The following is a 25,362-nucleotide window of genomic DNA, read 5'->3' as shown; positions in this document are numbered from 1 at the left end:
TAAGTCAGCTATGAGCTGGCGTAGATTTGTAGTATAATTTATGTCAGTTTCTGGCGTACATTATAGTAAATTTTTCCGGCAGCGGGAATGCCTGCCCCTTTCTGCTAAGTTCTGCCCACTTTTTAGAAAAGTGCCGTGAGCAACAGAAACAGCACCAAGGTTGAAATTGTTTCCACAAACAGACTTTTGTGTCATTTTACAACTTTTCTATGCCAGAAAACTGGCGTAGAAAAGTTAATAAATTCCCTCCTTTAAGCCGTCTTTACTGGCATATAATTATTATTTTTGTTTTTTAGAAATGTAATAACAAATGCCGGAGAGGTTGAAGGATGAATGATTTTCTTTGAGCGTGAAGAATGATCAACATGCTTTAGGCTGGGATTCCACAAAGCGTTTTATCGCATTTTTATTAGTTTTGTTGCGATTTTCATGTGCTTCTTAATTGCTGTGAAAAGGGCACTGTAATAAATGCGTTTTCCCGCAAATCCCTATGATTTTGCGATGCAGTTTCAATGTGCTTCATCTGTAATAGCCGCACCACAAAACCGTGGCGTTTCATGATAAAACCTGTTTTTCACAGCAATTAAGAAGCACATAAAAATCGCAACAAAACTGTTATAAAAACGCTCTGTGGAATCCCAGCCTGAGGAATCTTAGGTCTATCTTGTAGTCTGTTCTAGTAGATTGTCCAGTCTTATAGAGCATGTAGCGGCTGGTCTTTCAAGTGGTTTAACTTATTTTCTAGAAAAATTGAGAAGTCCCTTTATCTCCTCCTCACACAAATACTTAGTAATAGATAGGGGAGGGGTTCAAGCTTTACATTAAAATGTTTACACAGATGGATATTCCATTATAGAACTTTTGTAAAACATGATATGTGATATTTCACCCCAAACCATGCTCACCTGTCATTCCTGATTTTTGTTTTCCTAGCTTTAGACTAAGGACTACAAGTATAATAATGTCAAGATATAAGATATAACATAACATGTAACAAAAATAATAATGTATAATTAACCTGACTATGCTCCTGACATGAGTGGAATGTTGCAGTAGTAAACCCCATTTGATAGCTGGCTGAGTGTGTGGATTTGTTAAAAGGATATTTATAAACCCACAAATGCAGCTGATGATGGAGCCTTTTTATATGTTATGAAGGCTTTAGGGGGTTGATAAAGCTATCTACGCGAAACGTGTGTCGGGGTTCGTCTTTGGGCTTGCAGGACATCTGAACAATATGGGTTAGTTATGCCACTTCCTTTTATTTATACCACTGTTTTCTTCTGGGGAGACTATTTCTTCTCTGTTGAAGCGTTAGTATGTTTACTATTAAACACTAGAGAAAGGAAAGGAGCATAGAGGCCATGTATTAAAATGTAACTTTATTAACACACAATAACATATACACAAAGTATTTAAAAAGGTACAAAAGGACTGGAGGACACTAATACAGTTCCAGTCAAAAAACACGTAAATGCAGACTGTTTGTAATATATATGAAAGGTATCAGACACTCAAAGGGTAAACTATGAAGTATGGGTGGTAACACTATAAAAAGCACTGGTTATCTTGCCACGGCATAATGCCAATAGTACATAACAATCTGTAAGAAAACGAACTACAAGTGCTGGTAATAAATAAGTCACCCAAAGAACAAGTGAAGCCACCTTTACCCTCTGTTACAAAAGAGTCTTACACATTAGTAGTTGGTAACACAGTCTGATAGTCGTGCACAGGACCCCAACGCGCGTTTCACAGTTGTGCTTCCTCAAGGGGTTTGTCGTGTCTACTGAATTGCTGCTTTAAATAGGGTGGGCAGCAGCTGACATGAATGTTTGTTGATGCCAGGAGTTAGCGGCACACGTCTCCTGCCGAAACCGGAATTGTGGCAAGCCCCACTTCCAGCCCCCAGCCGCACGTCAGCAACGCACAGAAGAGGCGCGCTCCTCATTGGACAAGGAACAGACAAGGAGAAGCGAAGGTAAATACTGACATAGAACATAAACAGTAACCCACAGTATATGCCGACATTCAATGTTATCCTCATGATTTAAAATCAATTAAGAGAAAATATTATCTAAAATTATGTGCATACAGCAAATAATGAAAATCTCAATATCCAATACGAGATGTGTAAGACTCAACCGAGAATATATTAAAACAGTCATTGACTCATAACGTAGTGCAAGATACAAAGTAAGAAACAAAAAACAAAAAATGATATTTATGACTAATGCCGCAGTACAAGCCTGCAGAATTAGATAAGAGGAAGAAGAATCTCCCACGGACATAGTGAATATAATATATATAAAAACAGAAGTGCACTGTTATTAATACCACACAAATAATGATGCAACGTCTATATTATTATAAAAGATATATAAATAATAAATGTGACCTCAGGGTGTGTAAATGACATACAAAAGTAAGAATGGGGACATAAAATGTATATAAAACATTATATATTAACACAGATGAGAAAAAACTAGTTGTCGGCTATCAACCTATACGGGTACATATTCCAAGAAAGTATATATATATATATATATATATATATATATATAAAATCTATCGATGTTTCGGAGACAGTCCAACTCTACAGTTCAAAATCTTGTCCAAAGGAGGCTGTCGAGATAAATGATGCATCAAAAACCTATGTACCATAACAAAAGACACAAAGTTAAAATTTACTTAAAAACATATGGAGGTAGGGTTTTTTTTTAATAAAATTTTAATTTCAAAGAAACAGGGCGAAATTCAATTGTTTGTTAAGGCCACTGGGAGTCATGGATCCAAATTTGACGATCCACATACACTCTTTTTGGGCCAGAACCTTCCTCAGATTACCCCCTCTGATGCCACAATGTATGCGGTCTATTCCACGAATTTTAAGAGACTTTGGATTGCATCCATGGTGCTGTTTAAAGTGTCTTGGCAAACTTTTAAGTTGTTTGAGATCGCTGATTGCATTAACTCCAGCGATATCACGAACATGCTCTCTGGTACGTATCCTCAGCTGCCTGGATGTTAAGCCCACATAAATCTTAGGGCATCCACAGAGTGCGTAGTACACTTACATGTGTAGTACTACATGAAATGTAATCCCTAATCTTAAAGGTTCGTGTTCCATCTGCTGTTGCAAAGTCACCAGCTCTGCTGATATTGGGACATGCACTACAGTCACCGCATGGATAACATCCAACTTTTGGTTCTCTCGTGCTAAAAGGGTTGACATATTTGGGTACATAGTGGCTTTTAGTTAGGAGATCTTTGAGCTTTTTACTCCTCTTAGCAGTCATCATGGGTTTCGCGGGCAAACACTGTGCCAAGGCTGGTTCCGATCTCAGGATTGACCAGTGTTGCCCAAGAATGGACCTCATATTGTCCCACTGATTATTGAAAGTTGTGATAAAGCGAATATTATTATCGACCGTTGAATGGGTTTTAATTCGCAATAAATCGCAGCGAGGTGTTCTTCTAGCCCTATTATACCCTGATTTGATGAGGCGTGTGCTATACCCTCTGTCCGAAAATCTGGATTTGAGTTCATCAGACTGTCGTTCAAACAGCCTGTCAGTAGAGCAGATCCGCTTCATCCTAAGAAATTGTCCAACCGGGATGGCTTTGACAGTTGGGCGAGTGTGAAAGGACGTAGCATGCAGCAGTGAATTAACTGATGTGGATTTACGAAAGACATCAGTCTGAAGGAATCCATCCTGGTCAGTAAAAATCTGTACATCCAAGAAATCTATTTGGTGTTTATGTGCCTTATAGGTCAACTTGATGTTAAAAGAGTTGGAATTCAACTGCTGCATGAATACCGCCAAATCACACTCGGACCCCTGCCAAATAAACAAAACATCATCAATGTATTGAAGCCAGCACTGCACATGTTCAGCGGCCCGGGCGCCATCCCCAAGAAAAACCTGCCTCTCCCAGAGTCCGAGAAACAGGTTTGCATAGGATGGCGCACAGGCCGCACCCATGGCGGTGCCCCTGGTCTGTAGGTAGAAATGATCCTTGAACACAAAAAAATTATGTGTCAGAATATATTGTAACAGTTCCAGGATTAGATCACACATTTCGCCATCCCGGTTGCTGGTCCCCAGGAAGAAGCGGACCGCCTCAAGACCATCACAGTGCCGTATACATGTATACAGCGACTCTACGTCTGTCGTAACTAATATCATATCTGACTCAATTTGGATTCAATCCAATCTCCCAAGGACTTCCGTCGTGTCTCTGACGTATGGGGGGAGCTCGGTGACCAAAGGTTTTAGATAATAATCAACAAATTTGCAAATTGGGTCACAAAGACCACCCATACCTGACACGATTGGACGTCCTGGGGGGTCCGTTAGACTCTTATGCTCCTTGGGCAAAATGTAGAGCGTTGGAATCTTGGGCTCGTCAATCAGAAGTCCCTCATATATTTTCTTTGGAATAAGTCCCTTATCCAAGGCTTTATTAAGAATTTTCGCTAATTCTGAGGAAAAAGTAGGCAAAGGGCTGTGTGTTCGTTTAACATAGGTCTGTTTATCACGTAACTGTCTCAGGGCTTCCCTTTCGTACTTGACCGCCGGCCAGACCACGATATTCCCCCCCTTGTCTGCTGGTTTGATTACAACATCATCCAATAGTTGCAATTCACTTAATGCTTTCCTCTGTACAGTAGTCAGATTGTCTCCTCTTCTCATAGTGGATAGTATTATAGTTATTATTTTTATTTTTTAGAAATGTAATAACAAATGCCGGAGAGGTTGAAGGATGAATGATTTTCTTTGAGAGTGAAGAATGATCAACATGCTTTAGGCTGGGATTCCACAAAGCGTTTTATCGCATTTTTATTAGTTTTGTTGCGATTTTCATGTGCTTCTTAATTGCTGTAAAATGGCACTGTAATAAATGCGTTTTCCCGCAAATCCCCATGATTTTGCGATGCAGTTTCAATGTGCTTCATCTGTAATAGCCGCACCACAAAACCGTGGCGTTTCACGATAAAACCTGTTTTTCACAGCAATTAAGAAGCACATAAAAATCGCAACAAAACTGTTATAAAAACGCTCTGTGGAATACCAGCCTGAGGAATCTTAGGTCTATCTTGTAGTCTTACTACAAAGAAGGTGGAAAGTCTGTTCTAGTAGATTGTCCAGTCTTAGGCTATGTTCACACGGAGTATTTTGGGGGAGGAATATCTGCCTCAAAATTCCGTTTGGAACTTTGAGGCAGATATTCCTCTCCCTGCACGCCGATTTTCGCGGCAATTATCGCGCCGTTTTTCGCCCGCGGCCATTGAGCGCCGCGGGCATAAAACAGCGAGATATACGCTTTCTCCTGCCTCCCATTGAAGTCAATGGGAGGTCGGAGGCGGAAGCGCCCGAAGATAGGGCATGTCGCTTCTTTTTCCCGCGAGGCAGTTTTACTGCTCGCGGGAAAAAGACGCCGACGCCTCCCATTGAAATCAATGGGAGGCGTTCTCGGGCCGTTTCTGCCGAGTTTTGCGACGCGGTTTCCGTGTCAAAAAACTCGGCAAAATACCCCGTGTGAACATAGCCTAATAGAGCATGTAGCGGCTGGTCTTTCAAGTGGTTTAACTTATTTGCTAGAAAAATTGAGAAGTCCCTTTATCTCCTCCTGACACAAATACTTAGTAATAGATAGGGGAGGGGTTCAAGCTTTACATTAAAATGTTTACACAGATGGATATTCCATTATAGAACTTTTGTAAAACATGATATGTGATATTTCACCCCAAACCATGCTCACCTGTCATTCCTGATTTTTGTTTCCCTAGCTTTAGACTAAGGACTACAAGTATAATAATGTCAAGATATAAGATATAACATAACATGTAACAAAAATAATAATGTATAATTAACCTGACTATCCTCCTGACATGAGTGGAATGTTGCAGTAGTAAACCCCATTTGATAGCTGGCTGAGTGTGTGAATTTGTTAAAAGGATATTTATAAACCCACAAATGCAGCTGATGATGACCAACACCCGGAGCCTTTTTATATGTTATGAAGGCTTTAGGTGGTTGATAAAGCTATCTACGCGAAACGCGCGTCGGGGTTCGTCTTTGGGCTTGCAGGACATCTGAACAATATGGGTTAGTTATGCCACTTCCTTTTATTCATACCACGGTTTTCTTCTGGGGAGACTATTTCTTCTCTGTTGAAGCGTTAGTATATTTACTATTGCCAGAGGTTGTGACTCTCTCAGCTGTATATAGCATTTATACCACTGCTTTCACCTCCATAGACTCATTTGTGCATGCATATTGTCTTGGAAATCAATTTGCTATATATATTGCTTTGGTATACCCGATTGTTCATGTAATATTCCACTATTGTAGCTACTCCGGATATGGCTTGCTAGCACTCTGTACATGAGTTTTTTGTTGCTACTTATGTGCCTCGCTGTTCTGTATATAGCCCATATACAGTTATCCAATTCGAACTCTATTTTATGTGTTGTTATTTAATAAAGTTTGTTTTTTTTACGCTTTTTGAAAGACTGGTAATAGTATATGACTCTTTATTCACACTAATGTTTAATACGTCCATGTGACGGCCGTTAAAACAATGGTCGTCACACGAAACTGCAATTCAATGGGGCCATTCAGACATGCAGTGTTTTTCACACAGTGTGTTTCTGTTGTGTAAAACACTGCATGTCCTATTCTTGTGCGTTTTTTGTGCATCATGCACCCATTGATGTCAATGTGTGTGTGTGAAAATTATGGACAGCACATGGATGCACATCCGTGTGCTGTCTGTGATTCACGCACAAGCAAAATAAGAAATTAAGAGAAATAAAATTAAAAATAAAGAAATATGCCCCAACATAGAAGAGGCTGGACGCAGCCTGCAGGGCTTAAGGGGAAGCCTCCATGACCTCCCTGGTAGGGAAAGGGTTAATAGGTAAGGGAGAGTTGGAGGGAGAGTGAGGAGGAGGTGGAGGAGGGATAAGGAGGAGTCAGGGGGCCGTTGCTGGGCTTCCCGCTGTTTTTCGGCATTGAGCCGGAAGCAGCGGGAGAAGTAACACAGGGAGAGACAAGCTCCCCATTGCCCACGCTACTCCCTATGTCGGAGGCATTATTATTAGAGCGGCTGCTCGCCGCTGCTGTGCACCACGGTCCCGGATGGCTGGAGGAGACCGTGGCTGCATTAACTAGGATCCCGGACGCCGTTTCGCCACGGCAGGCCCGGCGTTCGGGTCTGTTGCAGAGGACAGGCTCCCCTCCCCCGGCCCCCTTCCTAGCATTACTATGGCGGCGGGGGGGGAGTCGGCAACAACCGCTCCTGATCGGAGCAGGCAGAGAGCGTTGCCGGGGGTGACGGCGACTCAGGCCGGGTCGACCCGTCCCTCCCGGCGGTCCCGACCTCCAGAGCGCCTCAGTCCTGAGGCAGTCCCGCGGACACGGCGTCGCAGAGGGAGCCCGATCACGGACGCTGCAGGCCAGGCAGCTGGGAGGACCGCCTCTTCCCAGGCCCTGCGTCCTGGCAGGAATCCCAAGCCGCGACGGGGTCCGGCGGTATGCAGGGAGTCGCAGGCCGGGCTCCCTGTCACCCCTCCCCCATCGGATGGAAGATTCGGAGGACAAGGTACGGCCGCCCCGCCTGGTGATGTTCCGGCCAGGGGGCAGGCTTCTTCAGGATCATCGAGACGGACGCCTAGATCTACAGCGACGTCGAGGCAGCAGGTCCGGTCGGAAGTCTGGGTTCCAGCGGTCGGGCGGCAGGTTGCCGGCCTATCGGTCAGCGCTTCATCATCTCCGTTCCGAAGATGTCGGTGGGATGGCCAGTCGTCTGCGAGAGAGGAGCTGGAGGAAGGTGAACTGGACGCGTATCGTCGAGGTCAGGATGGTCCGGCTGACGGGAACACAGCGCCTGTGCAGCCCGGTGAGTGTATAACTCCATCTTTGTCATATCCAGCGATTTTTATGTCGGGTGTCGGCGGGGGGGTTGCTAGCGTCGCATCGGTGGCCGGTAGTGGCGCGGGCGGGCGTGATGGCGCGGGTCTGGCAGATTTAGTGGGTTGCTTGAGAGAGCTGGTCGGGCGCCTAGATAGGGCGGTGGCGCCGGTAGTCACGGAAGTGTCCCCGGCGGTAGTTTGGGAGGGTCCCAGGGACGTGGGATTGTTACAAGCGCGGCCCGTGACGGCGGTTAGAGAGGCGGTCGCGGTGTCGGTACAGACCGAGGCGCAAAAAGATGGCGATCGGGTGCGTATTGATGATCGTGCTCGTGGGGAGGTGTATGTTTGTTTCGAAGGTCCGTTGGGGGCGCATTTAAAGCAGGAGGTGCGTGAGCGGATCTGGAAGGACGAATATGTTGAGATTTTTTCTCTCTTGCCGCTCGCTAAATTTAATTTAGATAAGAGCAAGCGGGACGAGAGTAAAAAGGACGAGGAGGAACGGCGGCGGTATAGGCTTATCCCGCAGACGTTCGTTAATTGGTCGCAGGCGTTCGCCATATTAGCCAGTGTGATAGGGGAAAAGGCGCCGGAAAATTGTTCGGCGTTGTTTTGTTATTTTGATGCCATTGGGGAGGCTCATAGGGCGTATGGGGGTCAGGCGTGGCTGCGATACGATGAGCAATTCCGTCAGCGGAAAGCGGTTCGGCCGGCGATTCGGTGGGACCAGAAGGATATTGCTCTCTGGTTACGGGTTACGGCTCCGGTTAGGCAGTCCTTTCCCGGGAGTGCCGGCCAAGGAGGCCAGTCTAGTCAGGTTGGACAAGGCGGTGGGGGAAAGGTTGGGTTTTGCTGGCAATTTAATGAAGGCCAGTGTAAGTTCGGGGCCACGTGCAAGTTCAAGCACGTGTGTTCCGAGTGTAATGGTGCATCACACGGGGCGGCAAAATGTATGCGTGAAAAGAGGTCAGGGAACCAGTCCTCCGCGGCTGGTCAAGGGGGTGTCACCGGTGAGGGTGGAAAAGATGGCCCCTTATCTAAATGAGTATCCGGATAGGGCGGCGGCTAAATTGCTTTACGAGGGGTTTTGTGTTGGTTTCGTTATTCCTCCGCCTCCTTATGAGGTGCCGGTTACGCGGAGGAATTTAAAATCGGCTTACTTGCATGCCAAGGTCGTGTCGGACAAATTGTTAAAAGAAGTTTCGTTGGGTCGCATGTCGGGGCCTTTTGTTGATTCGCCAGTAAAAGATTTAGTTGTGTCCCCGTTGGGTATTGTTCCTAAGCGCGAGCCCGGAAAATTTCGTTTAATTCAACACTTATCGTATCCCAAGGGTTCGTCGGTAAATGACGGGATAGATCACGAGTTGTGCTCCGTAGTTTATACCTCATTCGATAAGGCGGTGGGTTTAGTGCGGGCTGCGGGTCCGGGCGCGCTGCTAGCAAAAACCGACATCGAGGCGGCGTTCAGGTTGTTGCCAGTTCATCCAGAAAGCCAACCGCTGTTGGGCTGTTTTTGGAATGGGGCTTTTTACGTGGATCGGTGCCTTCCGATGGGGTGTTCCCTTTCTGGTGCATACTTCGAGGCGTTTAGTAGCTTCGTGGAGTGGGTAACGAGGGGAGTATCCGGGGTCGACTCGTTGATCCATTACTTAGATGATTTCTTGTGCGTTGGGCCGGGGGGTTCGCCGGTTTGCGGTAATTTGCTTTATGCACTACAGAAGGTGGCAAGGGATTTTGGGATCCCTTTGGCGCCAGAAAAAACGGAGGGCCCGGTAGCGACGATTTGTTTTTTGGGAATTAAATAGATTCGGTGGCAATGGAGTGTCGTCTCCCTGCGGATAAGCTGGGTGCTTTGAGGCTGGAGGTACGGCGGGCTTGTAGACTGAAGAAATTGACGCTGCGGGAGCTTCAGGCGCTGCTGGGGAAGTTGAATTTCGCCTGCCGGATTATGCCAATGGGGAGGGTGTTTGGTAGACGGTTGGCGGCGGCAACGGCGGGAGTGCGTGCGCCGCATCATTTTGTGCGGCTCAAGGAGGAGCACCGAGCTGATCTTCAGGTTTGGGATGACTTCTTGGGCCAGTACAATGGTCGCTCGCTGTGGATGGCCCCAGCGCAGGATACGAGTGATTTGAATATTTTTACGGATGCGGCTGGGGCGGGCGGTTTTGGGGCTTACGGGGAAGGTCCGTGGTGCGCAGGTCAATGGCCGGCTAGTTGGGTGTCCAGTGGACTCACGCGGAATCTGGCCCTGCTCGAGCTGTTCCCCATCGTGGTGGCGGCGACCATTTGGGGGGACAGGCTCAGGGATAAGAAGGTTCGTTTTTACTGCGACAACATGGGGGTGGTGCTGGCCATTAATAACATCACGGCGTCCTCTCCTCCGGTAGTTCAATTGTTGCGACATTTAGTGTTGGTGTGTTTGTCGTTGAACGCGTGGGTGGTGGCGGTGCAGGTGCCGGGAGTACGGAATTGTATCGCTGATGCTCTTTCTCGCTCGCGGTGGGACCGGTTTCGGCAATTGGCACCGGGAGCGGAACGTCTCGGTTTGGCTTGTCTGGAACATCTTTGGGATCTGGTCTCGGTCCCGTAGAACAACTGGTAAAAAGGTCTTTGGCGCGCACGACGTGGAGTGCTTATTCTGCTTGTTGGAGGCAGTGGGAGGAGTGGGTAAGAGAGTTGGGTGACGTCAATACGGATAGAGACAGGTTGGTGGCACTTTTGTACTGGTTAGGGGACGCCTGGGAGGCGGGGTTTTTCTCAAAAACTGACCAATTAGGGAAGGGTAAGCTGATAGTTTTGTTCGCCCTCCCGGGGTCGGTTATGTGCCCAGTAGAGTGCAGGCAGGGTTCTAAGCCGCGAGCGGGGCCTCCAGATTTGCCTTTGTTACGTCATGTGGACGGGTCGTTTTGTCCAGGTTTCAGTTTGGAGCTGTATAAAAAAAAAAAAAAAAAATGTCTGACGGCGGTTGGTGTCGCGGCGGGCTCATATTCATCTCATTCCTTCAGGATTGGCGCAGCAACTGAAGCGGGGCGCTGGGGGTTGGATGATGAAGGGGTTCGGCGTATTGGTCGTTGGGAGTCCAACAGATTTAAGTCCTATGTCCGCCCCCATTTGTTATGAGGTTTGTTGTTAACGCTTAAAGAAATGTTTTATATGGTGGTGTCTAAGTGTTTTTCTGTTTCAGATTCGCCTCCGTGTTTGGTGTGGTTGCTGGGCCATTCTTACGTGCACTGGGGGGCTTTGAGGGCGGACGTCCGCCCGGACGGTCGCCAGTTGCGCATTCCGCGACAGGATGCGGTTGTGCATTGGCTGGGATTTAGAGGTATGTCATGGAGCAGGGTGTTGGCGGAATTCCAGACATATGCCCGGCTTGATAGGGTTCCGGAGGTCTTAGTGTTGCACGTGGGTGGGAATGACTTAGGAGTCCGCCCCTTTCGTGAGTTGGTGCGGGACATCAAACACGATATGTTGTGTTTGTGGGTTTCTTATCCCAAGTTGGTGATAGTGTGGTCGGACATAGTCCCGAGGAAACATTGGCGGTTGGCTAGGTCAGTGGAGAGAGTCAATAAGGCTCGCATTAAAGTTAATCGGGCGGTGTCCCGTTTTGTAGCAAACAAACGGGGGCATTTGCGTGCGGCACAGGGATTTAGAGTCAGGAGTGGGGAACTTCTGGAGGAGTGATGGGGTTCATCTGACCGAGGTTGGCATTGATCTTTGGAGCTTGGCGATAGCAGAAGGAATAGAAAGGGCGGTGGTGGTGTGGCGGAACTCACAGGCTTAAGGTGGTCAAGGCCTGTTTCGCTGTGGTGGGGGGAGTCCTTGAGGCCAGTCAGTACAAAATGGTGGGGGGGTCGCATCGGGGGTATGCGTCCCCCAAAAAAGGTACATGGTTGAAGACTTCATCGGGTGTTATCCCTTTGAAGTGGTCTTCTGGTGGAAGGTATATCACTTGAAGGCTTCATCGGGTGTTATCCCTTTGAAGTGGACTTCTAGTGGTCGGTATATCACTTGAGGGCTTCATCGGGTGTTATCCCTTTGAAGTGGACTTCTAGTGGTTGGAGCCATCTGCAGAGGTGAACGGTGCTTCCGAGCTGGTTTACGGCTGGAGGTAATTACTGGTTTGCAGATGGCTAACTCGGTGTGTTCTTAAAAAAGGAATATCTGAAAGGGCTTCAAGGACTTCCTCTGCTCGGGTTAATGTTAACGTTAAAATTGTTATTTATGATTCTGACCCATGTTGGGTCATGTGAATTATTAGGAGGAATTCTCTGGTGGATTCCTAACTAGTTATCCGAATGTTTCGGATTTAAATTGTTTTTATAAAAAACTGTGAAATTAATAAACGGCTGCTGTGGCCATTTCACATCCAACCTCGGTGTCACGTGTCTTTCCTAAAGGTGGGGGTGGAGGGATAGGATGGGTAAGGGAAGGTTCATTAACACACGACTCTACTTAGGCAGGTCATGACATCAGTAACTGATGACACATGGAACACACAAGGATGCCAGACGGAACTACAACGCATGACAAACTTGTCCTTTTTTGCAGACGCAAAACGGACCTGTTCGCCTGAATGAGGCCTGAGGGGAAGACTGGAGAGTTACTTTAAGAACATTTATTCTTGAATGCGGGGATGGACTGCAAAAATGACAATTTCTCAATGTGAAGATGTAATGTACAGGTGTCTGAGTATCATGAGAAATCAGCTCATTCATGCATATCTCAAAATATATTTTCTGAACCCATTCTAAAATAGATCTAGGCAAACAGAGGTGTAGCTTTAGGGGTGCAGAGGTAGCAGTAGCACATAGGCCTTAGTACTTATGTTTACACAATGGATTTTTCAAGTGGAAAAATCCCATGTGTATTTGTAAAAGAATCCGCTGCAGAAATCCTTTAATCCGTATGTGGCTTCCCGACACGGTTTGTGGGCGGAAAAAACTATTTTTTTGTATACCTGCCAAGTGCCAATATCATGAGGGAGATATTTTTTCTGCACTTCATGTGTGTAAACCTAGTAAAGAAAATTACAGTGAACCTTTCTAAAATAGCGATTCACAGAGAACAACAGATTATATTAATTTGTGTAACATTTAGATTCAATTATTTGTTTTTAGCATTTCTTTAAACATCAAAAAAACATGATGAAACCCACAAAGTCTTTATATAATGTATACGCACTATTATCAGAATAACTACAACAAAGACCAGCATTGTAGACAGGGCACATAAGTTAAATAATACACATAAAAGTAAAATAAGCATGGCAGGATAACCATAAATAAGATTCTGACTTTTATCATCTCTACATTATAGTATATGAGCTATTACATGGCCTCTACAAAGCAGCAACAAAACGATTACATTGTGAACAAGTAGCTGAATTGATGAGTCTCTATTTTGCCTGAGAATAAAAACTACTGAAATCCACCGCTGCCAGTTGCTGAAAACTGCTTATCTATGTGTACAAAGTCACTGTGTGAAGGACATCATATGGAGATAATGCCAATATTTGCAGTAATTTGTAGTAAGTAGTACAGGTATGATTGCCTATCATTCAACCTTGGCTACACCTGGGATTTTAACATATTATAAATGCATTATAGACGACCTTATGAATCAAAACTGTCCCCAAGAAAAAAAACACAGTTTGGAAAATGAAAGATAATTAATTCCTTGTATCAGAATACATGAGTATTTAGTCCAGGGGCGTAGTTAGGGGGGGCAGGAGGGGCATGTGCCCCGGGCGCAACTAGGTGGTAGGGAAGGGGGGCGCCGCAGAGCTGCTGATAGGCGCCCTGTATGTCGGACACCTGCAGCAGCGATCAGCTTTAGGAAGAGTCGGGAGTTCATGCAGCTTATGTCAATAGCATGAAGTCAGATGACTCAGGTCAGTTGTCTGGACAGGTCCACTGCTGGGCTGTCACCAACCCTAGTCAGAAGGAACTCTGCCGCTGCCTGCGGCGCATGACCTCCCCGGCTCCTCCGGTAAGTCACGTCAGGCAGAGTGGAGAGTGGTAGCAGTAGGCTAACGCTCACCGCTCTGTTTAGAGTGTGGCGCTATTTAAAAGGGGGGAATGTGGCGCTATTTACAAGGGGGGAGTGTGACGCTATTTACAAGGGATAGCGGGCTGTGTGTGGCACTATCTACAATGGGGGGAGTGTGCCGAAATTTAGAAGGGGTGGAGTGTGCTGCTATCTACAAGGGGGGAAGTGGGCTGTGTGTGGCACTATCTACAAAGGGGGCTGTGTGGCACTGTTTACAAGGGGGCTGTGTGGCGCTGTTTACAAGGGGGGACTGTATGGCGCTGTTTACAAAGGGGGGCAGTGTGGCGATATTTACAAGCAGGGGCAGTGTGTGATGCTATTTACAAGGGGGGCTGTGTGTGGCGCTATCTACAAGGGGGGCTGTTTGTGGCACTACCTACAGGGGGCTGTGTAATGCTATTTACAAGGGCGGACTGTGTGGCGCTGTTTACAAAGGGGGGCAGTGTGGCGATATTTATAAGGAGGGGCAGTGTGTGATGATATTTACAAGGGGGGCTGTGTGTGGCGCTATCTACAAGGGGGGCTGTTTGTGGCACTACCTACAGGGGGGGCTGTGTAATGCTATTTACAAGGGGGGCTGTGTGGCGCTGTTTACAAGGGGGGACTGTGTGTCGCTGTTTACAAGGGGGGACTGTGTGTCACTGTTCACAAGGGGGGCTGTGTGGTGCTTTTTACCAATTGGGGCAGTGTGGCGCTATTTACAAGGGGAGGCAGTGTGGCGCTATTTACAGGGGGCAGTGTGGAGCTATTTACAAGGGAGAGCAGTGTGGTGCTATTTACAAGGGGGGCTGTGTGGTGCTGTATACAAGTGGGGCTGCGTGGCACCATCTACAAGGGGGGCTGTGTGGAGCTATCTACAAGAGGAGGTTGTGTGTGGTGGTATCTACAACAGGGGGCAGTGTGTGGAGCTATCTACAAGAGGGGGTTGTGTGTGGTGGTATCTACAACAGGGGGCTGTGTGTGGTGCTATCTACAACAGGGGGATGTGTGGCGCTATCTACAAGAGAGGGGCTGTGTGTGTCACTATCTACAAGGGGGGATGTGTGTGGCGCTATTTACAAGAGAGGGGCTGTGTGTGGCACTATCTACCAAAGAGGGGCTGTGTGTCTCACTATCTACAAGGGAGGTGTGTGTGGCGCTATTTACAAGGCGGATGTGTGTGGCACTATCTACAAGGGGGCTGTGTGTGGCACTATTTTTTACAAAGGGGGATGTGTGTGGCGCTATCTACAAGGGGGGCTGTGTGGCGCTATCTACAAGAGGGGCTTTGTGGCGCTATCTACAACAGGGGGGCTGTGTGGTGTTAACTACAAGGGGGGGATGTGTGTGGCGCTATCTACAGAGGGCTGTATGTGGCCTCTTTAATTTGTTTTCTTTTAATTATTTATCAGAGAAATAAAATTACCAATGACAACAGCTCTACAGTATGAAGAGATCTTGGGGTTATCTCAGCCTCCTGGATCCCTGTGAATGTGATATAATTTTTCAGGCATTAGTTTAACAGGGTTTTCCCACTAAGCACATTGATCACCTATCCACAGGTACGATCGCTGGGCAGTGGCGTTGCTATGGTGTTAAAAGATCAGGGGCACAACCCGGAAACATATATTTCCCCCCCCACCCCTGAAAATTATTTTTGGTTTTACATATGTATCGGAGATAGCATATCTATAAGGCCTCATTTACACGAGCGTGTGCGTTTTGCGCGCACAAAAAAACGCAGCGTTTTGCGTGCGCAAAAGGCACTTGACAGCTCCGTGTGTCATCCGTGTATGATGCGCGGCTGCGTGATATTCGCGCAGCCGCCATCATAGAGATGAGGCTAGTCGACGTCAGTCACTGTCCATGGTGCTGAAAGAGTTAACTGATCGTCAGTAACTCTTTCAGCACCCTCGACAGTGCATTCCGATCACCATATCGAGTAACCTGTTTAAAAAAAAAGAGGTTCGTACTTACCGAGAACTTCCCGGCCGTTGCCTTGGTGACGCGTCCTTGGTGACGCGTCCTTGGTGACGCGCCTCTCTTGACATCTGGCCCCACCTCCCTGGATGACGCAGCAGTCCATGTGACCGCTGCAGCCTGTGCTTGGCTTGTGATTGGCTGCAGCTGTCACTTGGACTGAATTGTCATCCCGGGAGGTCAGACTGGATGAAGAAGCCGGGAGTTATCGGTAAGTCAGAACTTTTTTTTTTTTACACGTTCACGTATATTGGGATCGGAAGTCACTGTCCAGGGTGCTGAACCAGTTTAACTCTTTCAGCACCCTGCACAGTGACTGTCTCCTGCCGGGTTCGGTCAAAACGAGTTCGGCCGATCCCGGTAAAGTTCGGTTCGCTCATGTCTAAGACACTCCGTTCGGATGTTTGTAAACAGAAAAGCACGTGGTGCTTTTCTGTTTACATTCAGTTTGACAGCTCTTGCGCGAATCACGCAGTTCGCACGGAAGTGCTTCCGTGCGACCTTTGTGGTTTTCACGCACCCATTGACTTCAATGGGTGCGTGATGCGCGAAAAACGCAGATTTTTAGAACATGTCGTGAGTTTTTTTCAGCGCACTCACGCTGAGCAAAACTCACGGACCGTCTGCATTACGCTCGTGTAAATGAGGCCTAAGACTCAGGGTCAGTTCACACAGAGTTTTTTTAGGCAGAAACCTCGTCGGAAAACGGGCCAAAATACTTCTGAAAATGCCTCCCATTGATTTCAATGGGAGGCGTTGGCGTTTTTTCCTGCTAGCGGAAAAAGCATCTCGCGGGAAAAACGTGGCAAACGGCGTGCAGGCAGATCAAAATCTGCCTCAAAATTCCAAACGGAATTTTGAGGCAGAATTTTCTGCCTGCAAAAAACTCTATGATCACACGACCTATTTTTGGCTGTTTTTCGGGCCTTAAACGCCTGAAAAATCTGAAGCAGAACGCCTCCAAACATCTGCCCATTGATTTCAATTGGAAAAACGTTGTTCTGTTCCGATGGGCCATTTTTTTAAGTGGCCGTTTTGAAAAACGACCGCGAAAAAGAAATGCAGGTCACTTCTTGGGACTTTTTGGTGCCAATTTTCATAGACTCCATTGAAAACAGCTCCAAAAACGGCCCAAAAAAATGGCGCCAAAAATGCAAGTGGCTTAAAAAATGTCTGAAAATCAGGAGCTGTTTTCCCTTGAAAACAGCTCCGTATTTTCAGACGTTTTTGGTTAAGCGTGTGAACATACCCTAACGATCCTATAACTACACCTCTGGATAGAATTGGATGCATTGTCTCAGCAGACAGTTTTATACATGACCAAAAAATCCAGAACTGAGTTACTTGCCTACAACAACAAGTGTAGCAAAAAAAGTTCCATGACTCAATCAGGCAACAATCAACCTACTTTAATTTTGCAACAGAGCAATCAGTTTAGGCAAATCAAAAAATTAGTCACTAATAACTTACCCATTCTCCAAGAGGATGACGGTATACGCTCCATCTTGGCAGACGGCTGTCGAATAGTGGCTAGAAAGGCACCCTCTTTAGGCAGTGTTTTATCCCCGTCACTCTTTACATCAAATGAAAACATTAAAACAACATGGTTAGAAACCAAGGGTTTCTACAAGTGCGGGCAGCACCCCTGCAAGACTTGCTCCTATGCCTATCCAACCAAAATATTCAGTGATTCCACACAAACAGATACATTCAGCATTCAAAATTACATAAATTGCAACAGCGAATCAGTCATCTACATTATTGAATGCACGGAATGTCAACTTAAGTACGTTGGCTGTACTAACAGGAAATTAAAAATAAGAATTTTGGAACATCTTAGCTACGTGAGGAATACCAACATCACTAATATCTCCAACGCATCTAAACATTTCATTGTACATCATAATCGAAACACCAAAAATCTATGTTGCTATGCTATCGAAAAAATCCATCCTTCCAAAAGAGGTGGTGATCTCAAGCACAAAACCCATCTCAGGGAGGCATACTGGATTTATAGATTAAAAACCAGATATCCGGACGGCCTCAACCTAAGAAGGGATTTAATGTTTCAATATTAATCATCGATCTAAAATAAAATAAAATAAAAAATAGCAACATTCCTTTACTTGAGCCTTCCCAATTATGACCAACATTAAAATACATGTATACAGAATACCTTGTCTCTCCAAGACTATTTTATCGCATACCAAAAGACTGTACATGCATAACATATGCTATTTGTCATGTACATCATTTTTAACACCACCCAGCCCATTTACGTTATTTGTCACAATTTTCATGATTTAAGTATTAAAATTTCCCCCTTTGTTCCAGTTGTTTTACCCCACCTTCCTCACTACCACTCCTATATCCTCACTCATACACATTGAGCGCTCTTGCTGTCAATTCTCCTACATCTAGGGAATACTAGATATATTCTGTACATCATTCAGTCTTCGTCATAAAATTATATACCCGATGTCTACCCACAGCACAAAGCAATAGATAGCGGAGATATGTCAATTTACAAAGCAATCATAGACCCTATGACTTACACGATATAACTAACCAACTCTGAGTGTATTTTCAATAACATTCACATACACACACATAATACTCACCCAACATACTACTGCTCGCTACGGACTGTGGAAATCCTGCACTACTCAGCCTTGATGAGGGACGTAACGCTCTGAATTTCCCATCATTGTTACTGTACCCCACGCAGTAATGCCCACTGAAATACAAAATCAACTGAAGTTAGACAAAAAACATAGTCCATTAAACATACAAGACAGTTAGATGTAATCAATACGCCGGGCAGGGAACACTCTCATTTCCGGCTTGCGGTCCAAATGATTTACAACCGTGGAACGCAATCAGTAATCAGCTGCACCGCAAGAACCAGGATATAAACTTGACAGCGCGCCACATTCAAACAGACATTACAGCCAAGAGTAAGGACACAGTAGCATCCGAAACGCGTAGGCTTTGAGGACATCACTCCCCACTTATTTCCACACCTGGACTATTTACCTCTGGACCAACTTTTAAACAAGGACCATTAAACTTGGAATTCGTTTCCGTTTCAAAGTGCATACAGCGCTGGATCCAAACACCCATTTCTCTCCTGCTTCAGACCGTGTGCCGACACGAGGATCCGGGCGCTATTGAGACACAAACCCATAGTGTCAGGTGAGCTGGAGGATTCCTCCCCCCTTCTTTTCCTATTTTAGTTTTATACATGATAGGCTTAGATACATGGCCCCAGAAGAAAGTATCACACATGATAGGCTTAGATACAGGGCCCCAGCAGACAGTATCACACATAACAGACTTAGGCCTCATTCAGATGAGCGTGAATTTCGTCCGTGTGCTGTGCCTTGAAACAACGCACGGCACACGGACCCATTGATTTCAATGGGGCAATTCACACGTGCGTGAGTTTTCACACAGCGAGTGTCCGTTGCGCACCTAGTCACCCATTGAAGTTAATAAGTGCGTGAAAACCACGGACAGCACACGGACAACATCCGTGTGCTGTCTGTGCTTCACGCATCAATTACATTGAAAAAAAAAAAAAGTGCTTACAAGTGGGTGAAAAATACATGTCAGATGCAAAGCACACTGATGCAAAACGCAACGCATACAACCAGTTTTACGCGCATTTTTTATGCACGTAAATCTGTCACGCTCGTGTGAATGTAGCCTTAGATACAGGGTCCCAGCAGTAAGTATCGTTGTACTAACCCTCAGGGGCAAATTTCTGGGGCCCCAAGCAAAGTTATGTCTCGGGGCTCTAATCAAAGACACCTGTAGAGCTTTCCCCACACAATGTCCCCTGTATATAGTGTCACAACCCCCCTGTATGGTTCCACACACAGTCCCCCTGCCATACATCCCCCTTGTAGACAGTGCCATGCAGTCCCTGTAGGTAGTCCCACATACCCACCCTGTCTCAGCAGACAGTATCATACATGATAGGCTTAGATACATAGCCCCAGCAGACAGTATCACACATGATAGGATTAGAAACAGACCCCAGCAGACAGTATGACACATGATAGACTTAGATACAGTGCCCCAGCAGTCCGTATCACACATGATAGACTTAGATACAGGGCCCCAGCAGTAAGTATCCTTGTACTAAAATATGTCAACCCCCAAAAAAATGTGTGTGCGTGTATGTTTATGTATCTGTGTGTATATAGGGGCGTAGCTAAAGACTCATGGGCCCCGCTGCAAAGGTTCTTCTTGGGCCCCCGCCCCCAAACTTCACATGGCTGATGGCCCGTAGCTTTCAGCTGCATCGCTGGGTCTCCTAAGTGATCCAACAATACAGCACTAGCAGCCAGGGGCGTCACTAAGGACTTAAAACATCAGGGGGTATAGCCCCAATACATATCCCCCCAAACAAATGTGTGCGTGTATGTATATGTGTATATATATATATATATATATATATATATATACAGTGTATATATATATATATATATATATATATATATAGATAGATATGAGACAGCATATCTATAGCAATACGACCCTATAGCTATGAATAGGATTAGATACAGCGCCACAGCAGACCGTATCACATATGATAGGGTTAAATATAGGGCCCAGCAGGCAGTATCGCACATGATAGGATTAGATATAGGGCCCAGTAGACAGTATCACACATGATAGGATTAGATACAGTGACTCAGCAGACAGTATCACACATGATAGGATTAGATATAGGGCCCAGCTAGCTGACATTGCGGCTCCAGCACTAGACCCAGAAAAGGTCATTATAATAATTGTTTTGCTTTTTTATGTGCTACTAATTATTTTTGTGTGTTTGTGTTTATTTACAGGTTCGGTCGTTGGACGACGTCGGATTCGACGACAACTTCGATGACGTCTTTTTTTATTCTCAATAAAATGGTTATTGAGGATTGTGTGTGGGATTTTTATTTCAATAAAATATTTTATCTATACCTTTGTATTTATTTTTACTTTATTACTACCACTTTAGTAATGACCGCTGACTGATTGACAACGTCCATTACTAAGGCGGGGCTTAGTGTTAACCGGTGCAGAGTCTAACACTAACCCCCATTATTACCTCGGTACCCACCGCCACCAGGGGTACCGGGAAGAGCCAACTGTAGTGATGGTCGGGCACTGGCGCTCGCTGACATTCCGGCTCCAGCGCTGGACCCAGGAAAGGTAAGAATAATAATTGTTTTGCTTTTTTATGTGTTACTAATTATTTTTGTGTGTTTGTGTTTTTTTACAGGTTAGGTTGTTGGACTACGTCGGATTCGACGACTACTTCGATGACGTCTTTTTTTATTCTCAATAAAATGGTTAATGAGGGTTGTGTGGGTTTTTTTATTTCAATAAAATATTTTTTTCTATGTCTTTGTATTTTTTTAAACTTTATTACTACTGCCTTATTAATTGCTGCTGGCTGATTGACAGCGTCCATTACTAAAGCGGGGCTTAGTGTTAGCCGGTGCAGAGGCCCCCATTATTACCCCGGTACCCACCGGAACCAGGGGTGCCGGGAAGAGCTGGGTACAATCCAGTACCTTACCATCTGTAGGGATGTACGGGCAATGGGGCGGCCGCAGGCTGCTATTATTAGGCTGGGGAAGCCCAAAAACAGTGGTCCTTCCTACCCTGGTAATGCTAGGCAGCTGCTGTGCTGTATCTGGCTGGTTATGAAAAATCAGGGGGGGGGAGCATGTAGTTTTTTCCAATTATTTATTTAAAAAATAAATCATTTTTTATTAAAAATGACGTGGGGTCCCCCCACCCAATTTTCATAACCAGCTAGATAAAACACAGCAGCAGCCTAGCATTACCAGAGTGAGAAAGGCCACTGATTTTGGTAGTCTGGTATTGGATGGTACCCAGCTCTTCCCAGTACCCCTGGTGACGGTGGGTACCGGGGTAATAATGGGGGTTAGTGTTAGCCTCTGCACCGGCTAACTCTAAGCCCTGCCTTAGTAATGGACGCTGTCAATCAGCCAGCGGCCATTACTTAAGCGGTAGTATTAAAGTTTAAAAGAAAATACAAAGACATAGATAAAATATTTTATTGAAATAAAAAAAAACACACAACCCTCATTAACCATTTTATTGAAAATAAAAAAAAAGCCATCATCAATGTAGTCCTCGAATCTGACGTAGCCCAACAACCGAACATGTAAAAAAACACAAACACACAAATAAAAACATTAGTAACACATATAGTAGGCTTAGATACAGGGCCCATGTGTGATACTGTCTGTTAGACCATGTACCTAAGCCTACCACAGGTAGATACAGGGCCCCAGCAGACAGTAGTCTTATACATTATAAGATTACAGTCTGCTGGGGCCCTGTATCTAAGCCTACTATGTGGTAAGCTTAGATACAAGGCCCATCAGACAGGATCAGACATGGGCCATGTATCTAAGAATACCATGTGTTAGGCTTAGATACAGGGTCCATGTGGGACACAGTCTGTTAGACCCTGTATTTAAGCCTACCACAAGGTAGGCTTAAATACAGGACCCCAGACGACAGTAATCTGAGCAGTGGCGGATTATAATATGGGCGTTTCGGGCGGCCGCCCGGGGCCCAGGGCTGCCAGGGGGCCCATCGCAACCCGAAGCGCACATCATTTTAAACCGCTTAAGGTCGGACTCACTAATGGCCGTTCAGAAGAAGCGCCGCTAATGGCCGTTGAGAGGGAGGGGCGGGCGGACTGCAACAGAGGGCAGCACAGTGCTGATGAGGAGTGGGATGGATATCAACGTCTGGATAGGACTAGCAGACGTGCGTCTGCTAGTCGTGGTAGAACACGCCCCTCTGACGCTTCACGTACCGCCAGTGAGGAACAGACGAGAAGGGCGGTGGTCGAGCAACGAGGAGGTTAGTGTTCATGTTCGTCTCCATCTTCATTTACATCTAAGTGACTGCGGAGGACTCCATGAAGGGGGGAATAACCCCCCATCCCATCCCCCATAGAGCCCTCAGTATTTCAGTATTTATTATACAGCAGGGAGGGTTGAGCGTGTAACTCACTGCAGAGTGTCTATGGAGGGACAATAATTGCTGTGTAAACCTTTCACAATTTTTTTTTATTTTTTTTAAATGGTTTATGGTGTTTGGTGCAACCTTTCTAAATAATTATTAAAAATAATTTTTACTTTTTGAGATACAGCTGCTTTGTATCCTGTTATACAGAGCCGCTGTATCTAGCACTGAAACCTGTTTTGTCAGGACAGCGGGTCTGATAGTTTCAGTGTCACTGGCTCCTGCGGGTCTCTGACACGAAGGATCGAGCTGCAATCGATCACATCTACGTTATTGGATCGTGTGTGTCAGAGTTTCTATTATTTTTCATACTACTAATTTTTTTTTTTTGCAGGTTCCGTTGGACCATTTGGACTACGTTGTAGATTCGTTGGACTACTTCAATGTAAATTTTTTTAAATAAAATGGTCAAAGAGGGTTGTGTAGGGGAGTTTTTATCTCAATAAAAAAAAAAATTCTCATGTCTCATGTGATTTTCAACACTTTATTACCACCTTAGTAATGGCTGCTGTGTAATAGACAGTGTCCACTAATAAGGCTAGGGCTTAGTGTTAGCCAGGAAAAAGGCTAGCACTAACCCCCCATTATTACCCCGGTACCCACCGCCACCAGGGGTACTGGGAAGAGTCAGATACAACCTAGTACCCGACCCTCTGTAGTGAGGGATGGGTACTGAGGCCGCCGCAGACTGGTATTCCCCCCCTGGTAATGCTGCCTGCTACGGCTATGTTGTATCTGGCTGGTTATCAAAAATGGGGGGGGACCCCATGTTGTTTTTTTTTATGTTTTTTTAAAATCAACATGGGGTCCCCCCCATTTTTCATAATCAGCCATATACAACACAGCAGATGCAGCCTAGCATTACCAGGGTGGGAAAGCCCACGGTTTTTAGCCCTTCCGGGCATGATAATGCTAACCTGCGGCCGCCCCAGTACCCAGCTGTCGCTTCAGACATAGATAAAATATTTTATTGAAATTAAAAAAAACACACAACCCTCATTAACCATTTTATTGAAAATAAAAAAAAAGCCATCATCAATGTAGTCCTCGAATCTGACGTAGCCCAACAACCGAACATGTAAAAAAACACAAACACACAAATAAAAACATTAGTAACACATATAGTAGGCTTAGATACAGGGCCCATGTGTGATACTGTCTGTTAGACCATGTACCTAAGCCTACCACAGGTAGATACAGGGCCCCAGCAGACAGTAGTCTTATACATTATAAGATTACAGTCTGCTGGGGCCCTGTATCTAAGCCTACTATGTGGTAAGCTTAGATACAAGGCCCATCAGACAGGATCAGACATGGGCCATGTATCTAAGAATACCATGTGTTAGGCTTAGATACAGGGTCCATGTGGGACACAGTCTGTTAGACCCTGTATTTAAGCCTACCACAAGGTAGGCTTAAATACAGGACCCCAGACGACAGTAATCTGAGCAGTGGCGGATTATAATATGGGCGTTTCGGGCGGCCGCCCGGGGCCCAGGGGGCCCATCGCAACCCGAAACGCACATCATTTTAAACCGCTTAAGGTCGGACTCACTAATGGCCGTTCAGAAGAAGCGCCGCTAATGGCCGTTGAGAGGGAGGGGCGGGCGGACTGCAACAGAGGGCAGCACAGTGCTGATGAGGAGGGGGATGGATATCAACGTCTGGATAGGACTAGCAGACGTGCGTCTGCTAGTCGTGGTAGAACACGCCCCTCTGACGCTTCACGTACCGCCAGTGAGGAAAAGACGAGAAGGGCGGTGGTCGAGCAACGAGGAGGTTAGTGTTCATGTTCGTCTCCATCTTCATTTACATCTAAGTGACTGCGGAGGACTCCATGAAGGGGGGAATAACCCCCCATCCCATCCCCCATAGAGCCCTCAGTATTTCAGTATTTATTATACAGCAGGGAGGGTTGAGCGTGTAACTCACTGCAGAGTGTCTATGGAGGGACAATAATTGCTGTGTAAACCTTTCACAATTTTTTTTTATTTTTTTTAAATGGTTTATGGTGTTTGGTGCAACCTTTCTAAATAATTATTAAAAATAATTTTTACTTTTTGAGATACAGCTGCTTTGTATCCTGTTATACAGAGCCGCTGTATCTAGCACTGAAACCTGTTTTGTCAGGACAGCGGGTCTGATAGTTTCAGTGTCACTGGCTCCTGCGGGTCTCTGACACGAAGGATCGAGCTGCAATCGATCACATCTACGTTATTGGATCGTGTGTGTCAGAGTTTCTATTATTTTTCATACTACTAATTTTTTTTTTTTGCAGGTTCCGTTGGACCATTTGGACTACGTTGTAGATTCGTTGGACTACTTCAATGTAATTTTTTTTAAATAAAATGGTCAAAGAGGGTTGT

General features: G+C 45.7%; 1 protein-coding gene across 1 annotated transcript in view; it reads left to right on the top strand.

The window, feature by feature from the left end:
* The first annotated feature begins 1,841 nt into the window (after nt 1-1,841).
* LOC142750459 (uncharacterized) overlaps nt 1,842-25,362 on the top strand; it is a 33,148-nt gene continuing 9,627 nt past the window's right edge. Inside the window, exon 1 of the mRNA XM_075859462.1 lies at nt 1,842-1,981. Coding sequence (XP_075715577.1) covers nt 1,842-1,981 — 140 coding nt within the window. The remainder of the gene's footprint in view (nt 1,982-25,362) is intronic.

Source organism: Rhinoderma darwinii, chromosome 3 (assembly GCF_050947455.1).
Source record: "Rhinoderma darwinii isolate aRhiDar2 chromosome 3, aRhiDar2.hap1, whole genome shotgun sequence".
Taxonomy (NCBI): Eukaryota; Metazoa; Chordata; class Amphibia; order Anura; family Rhinodermatidae; genus Rhinoderma; species Rhinoderma darwinii.
This window is presented reverse-complemented; position numbering and strand designations above follow the sequence as displayed.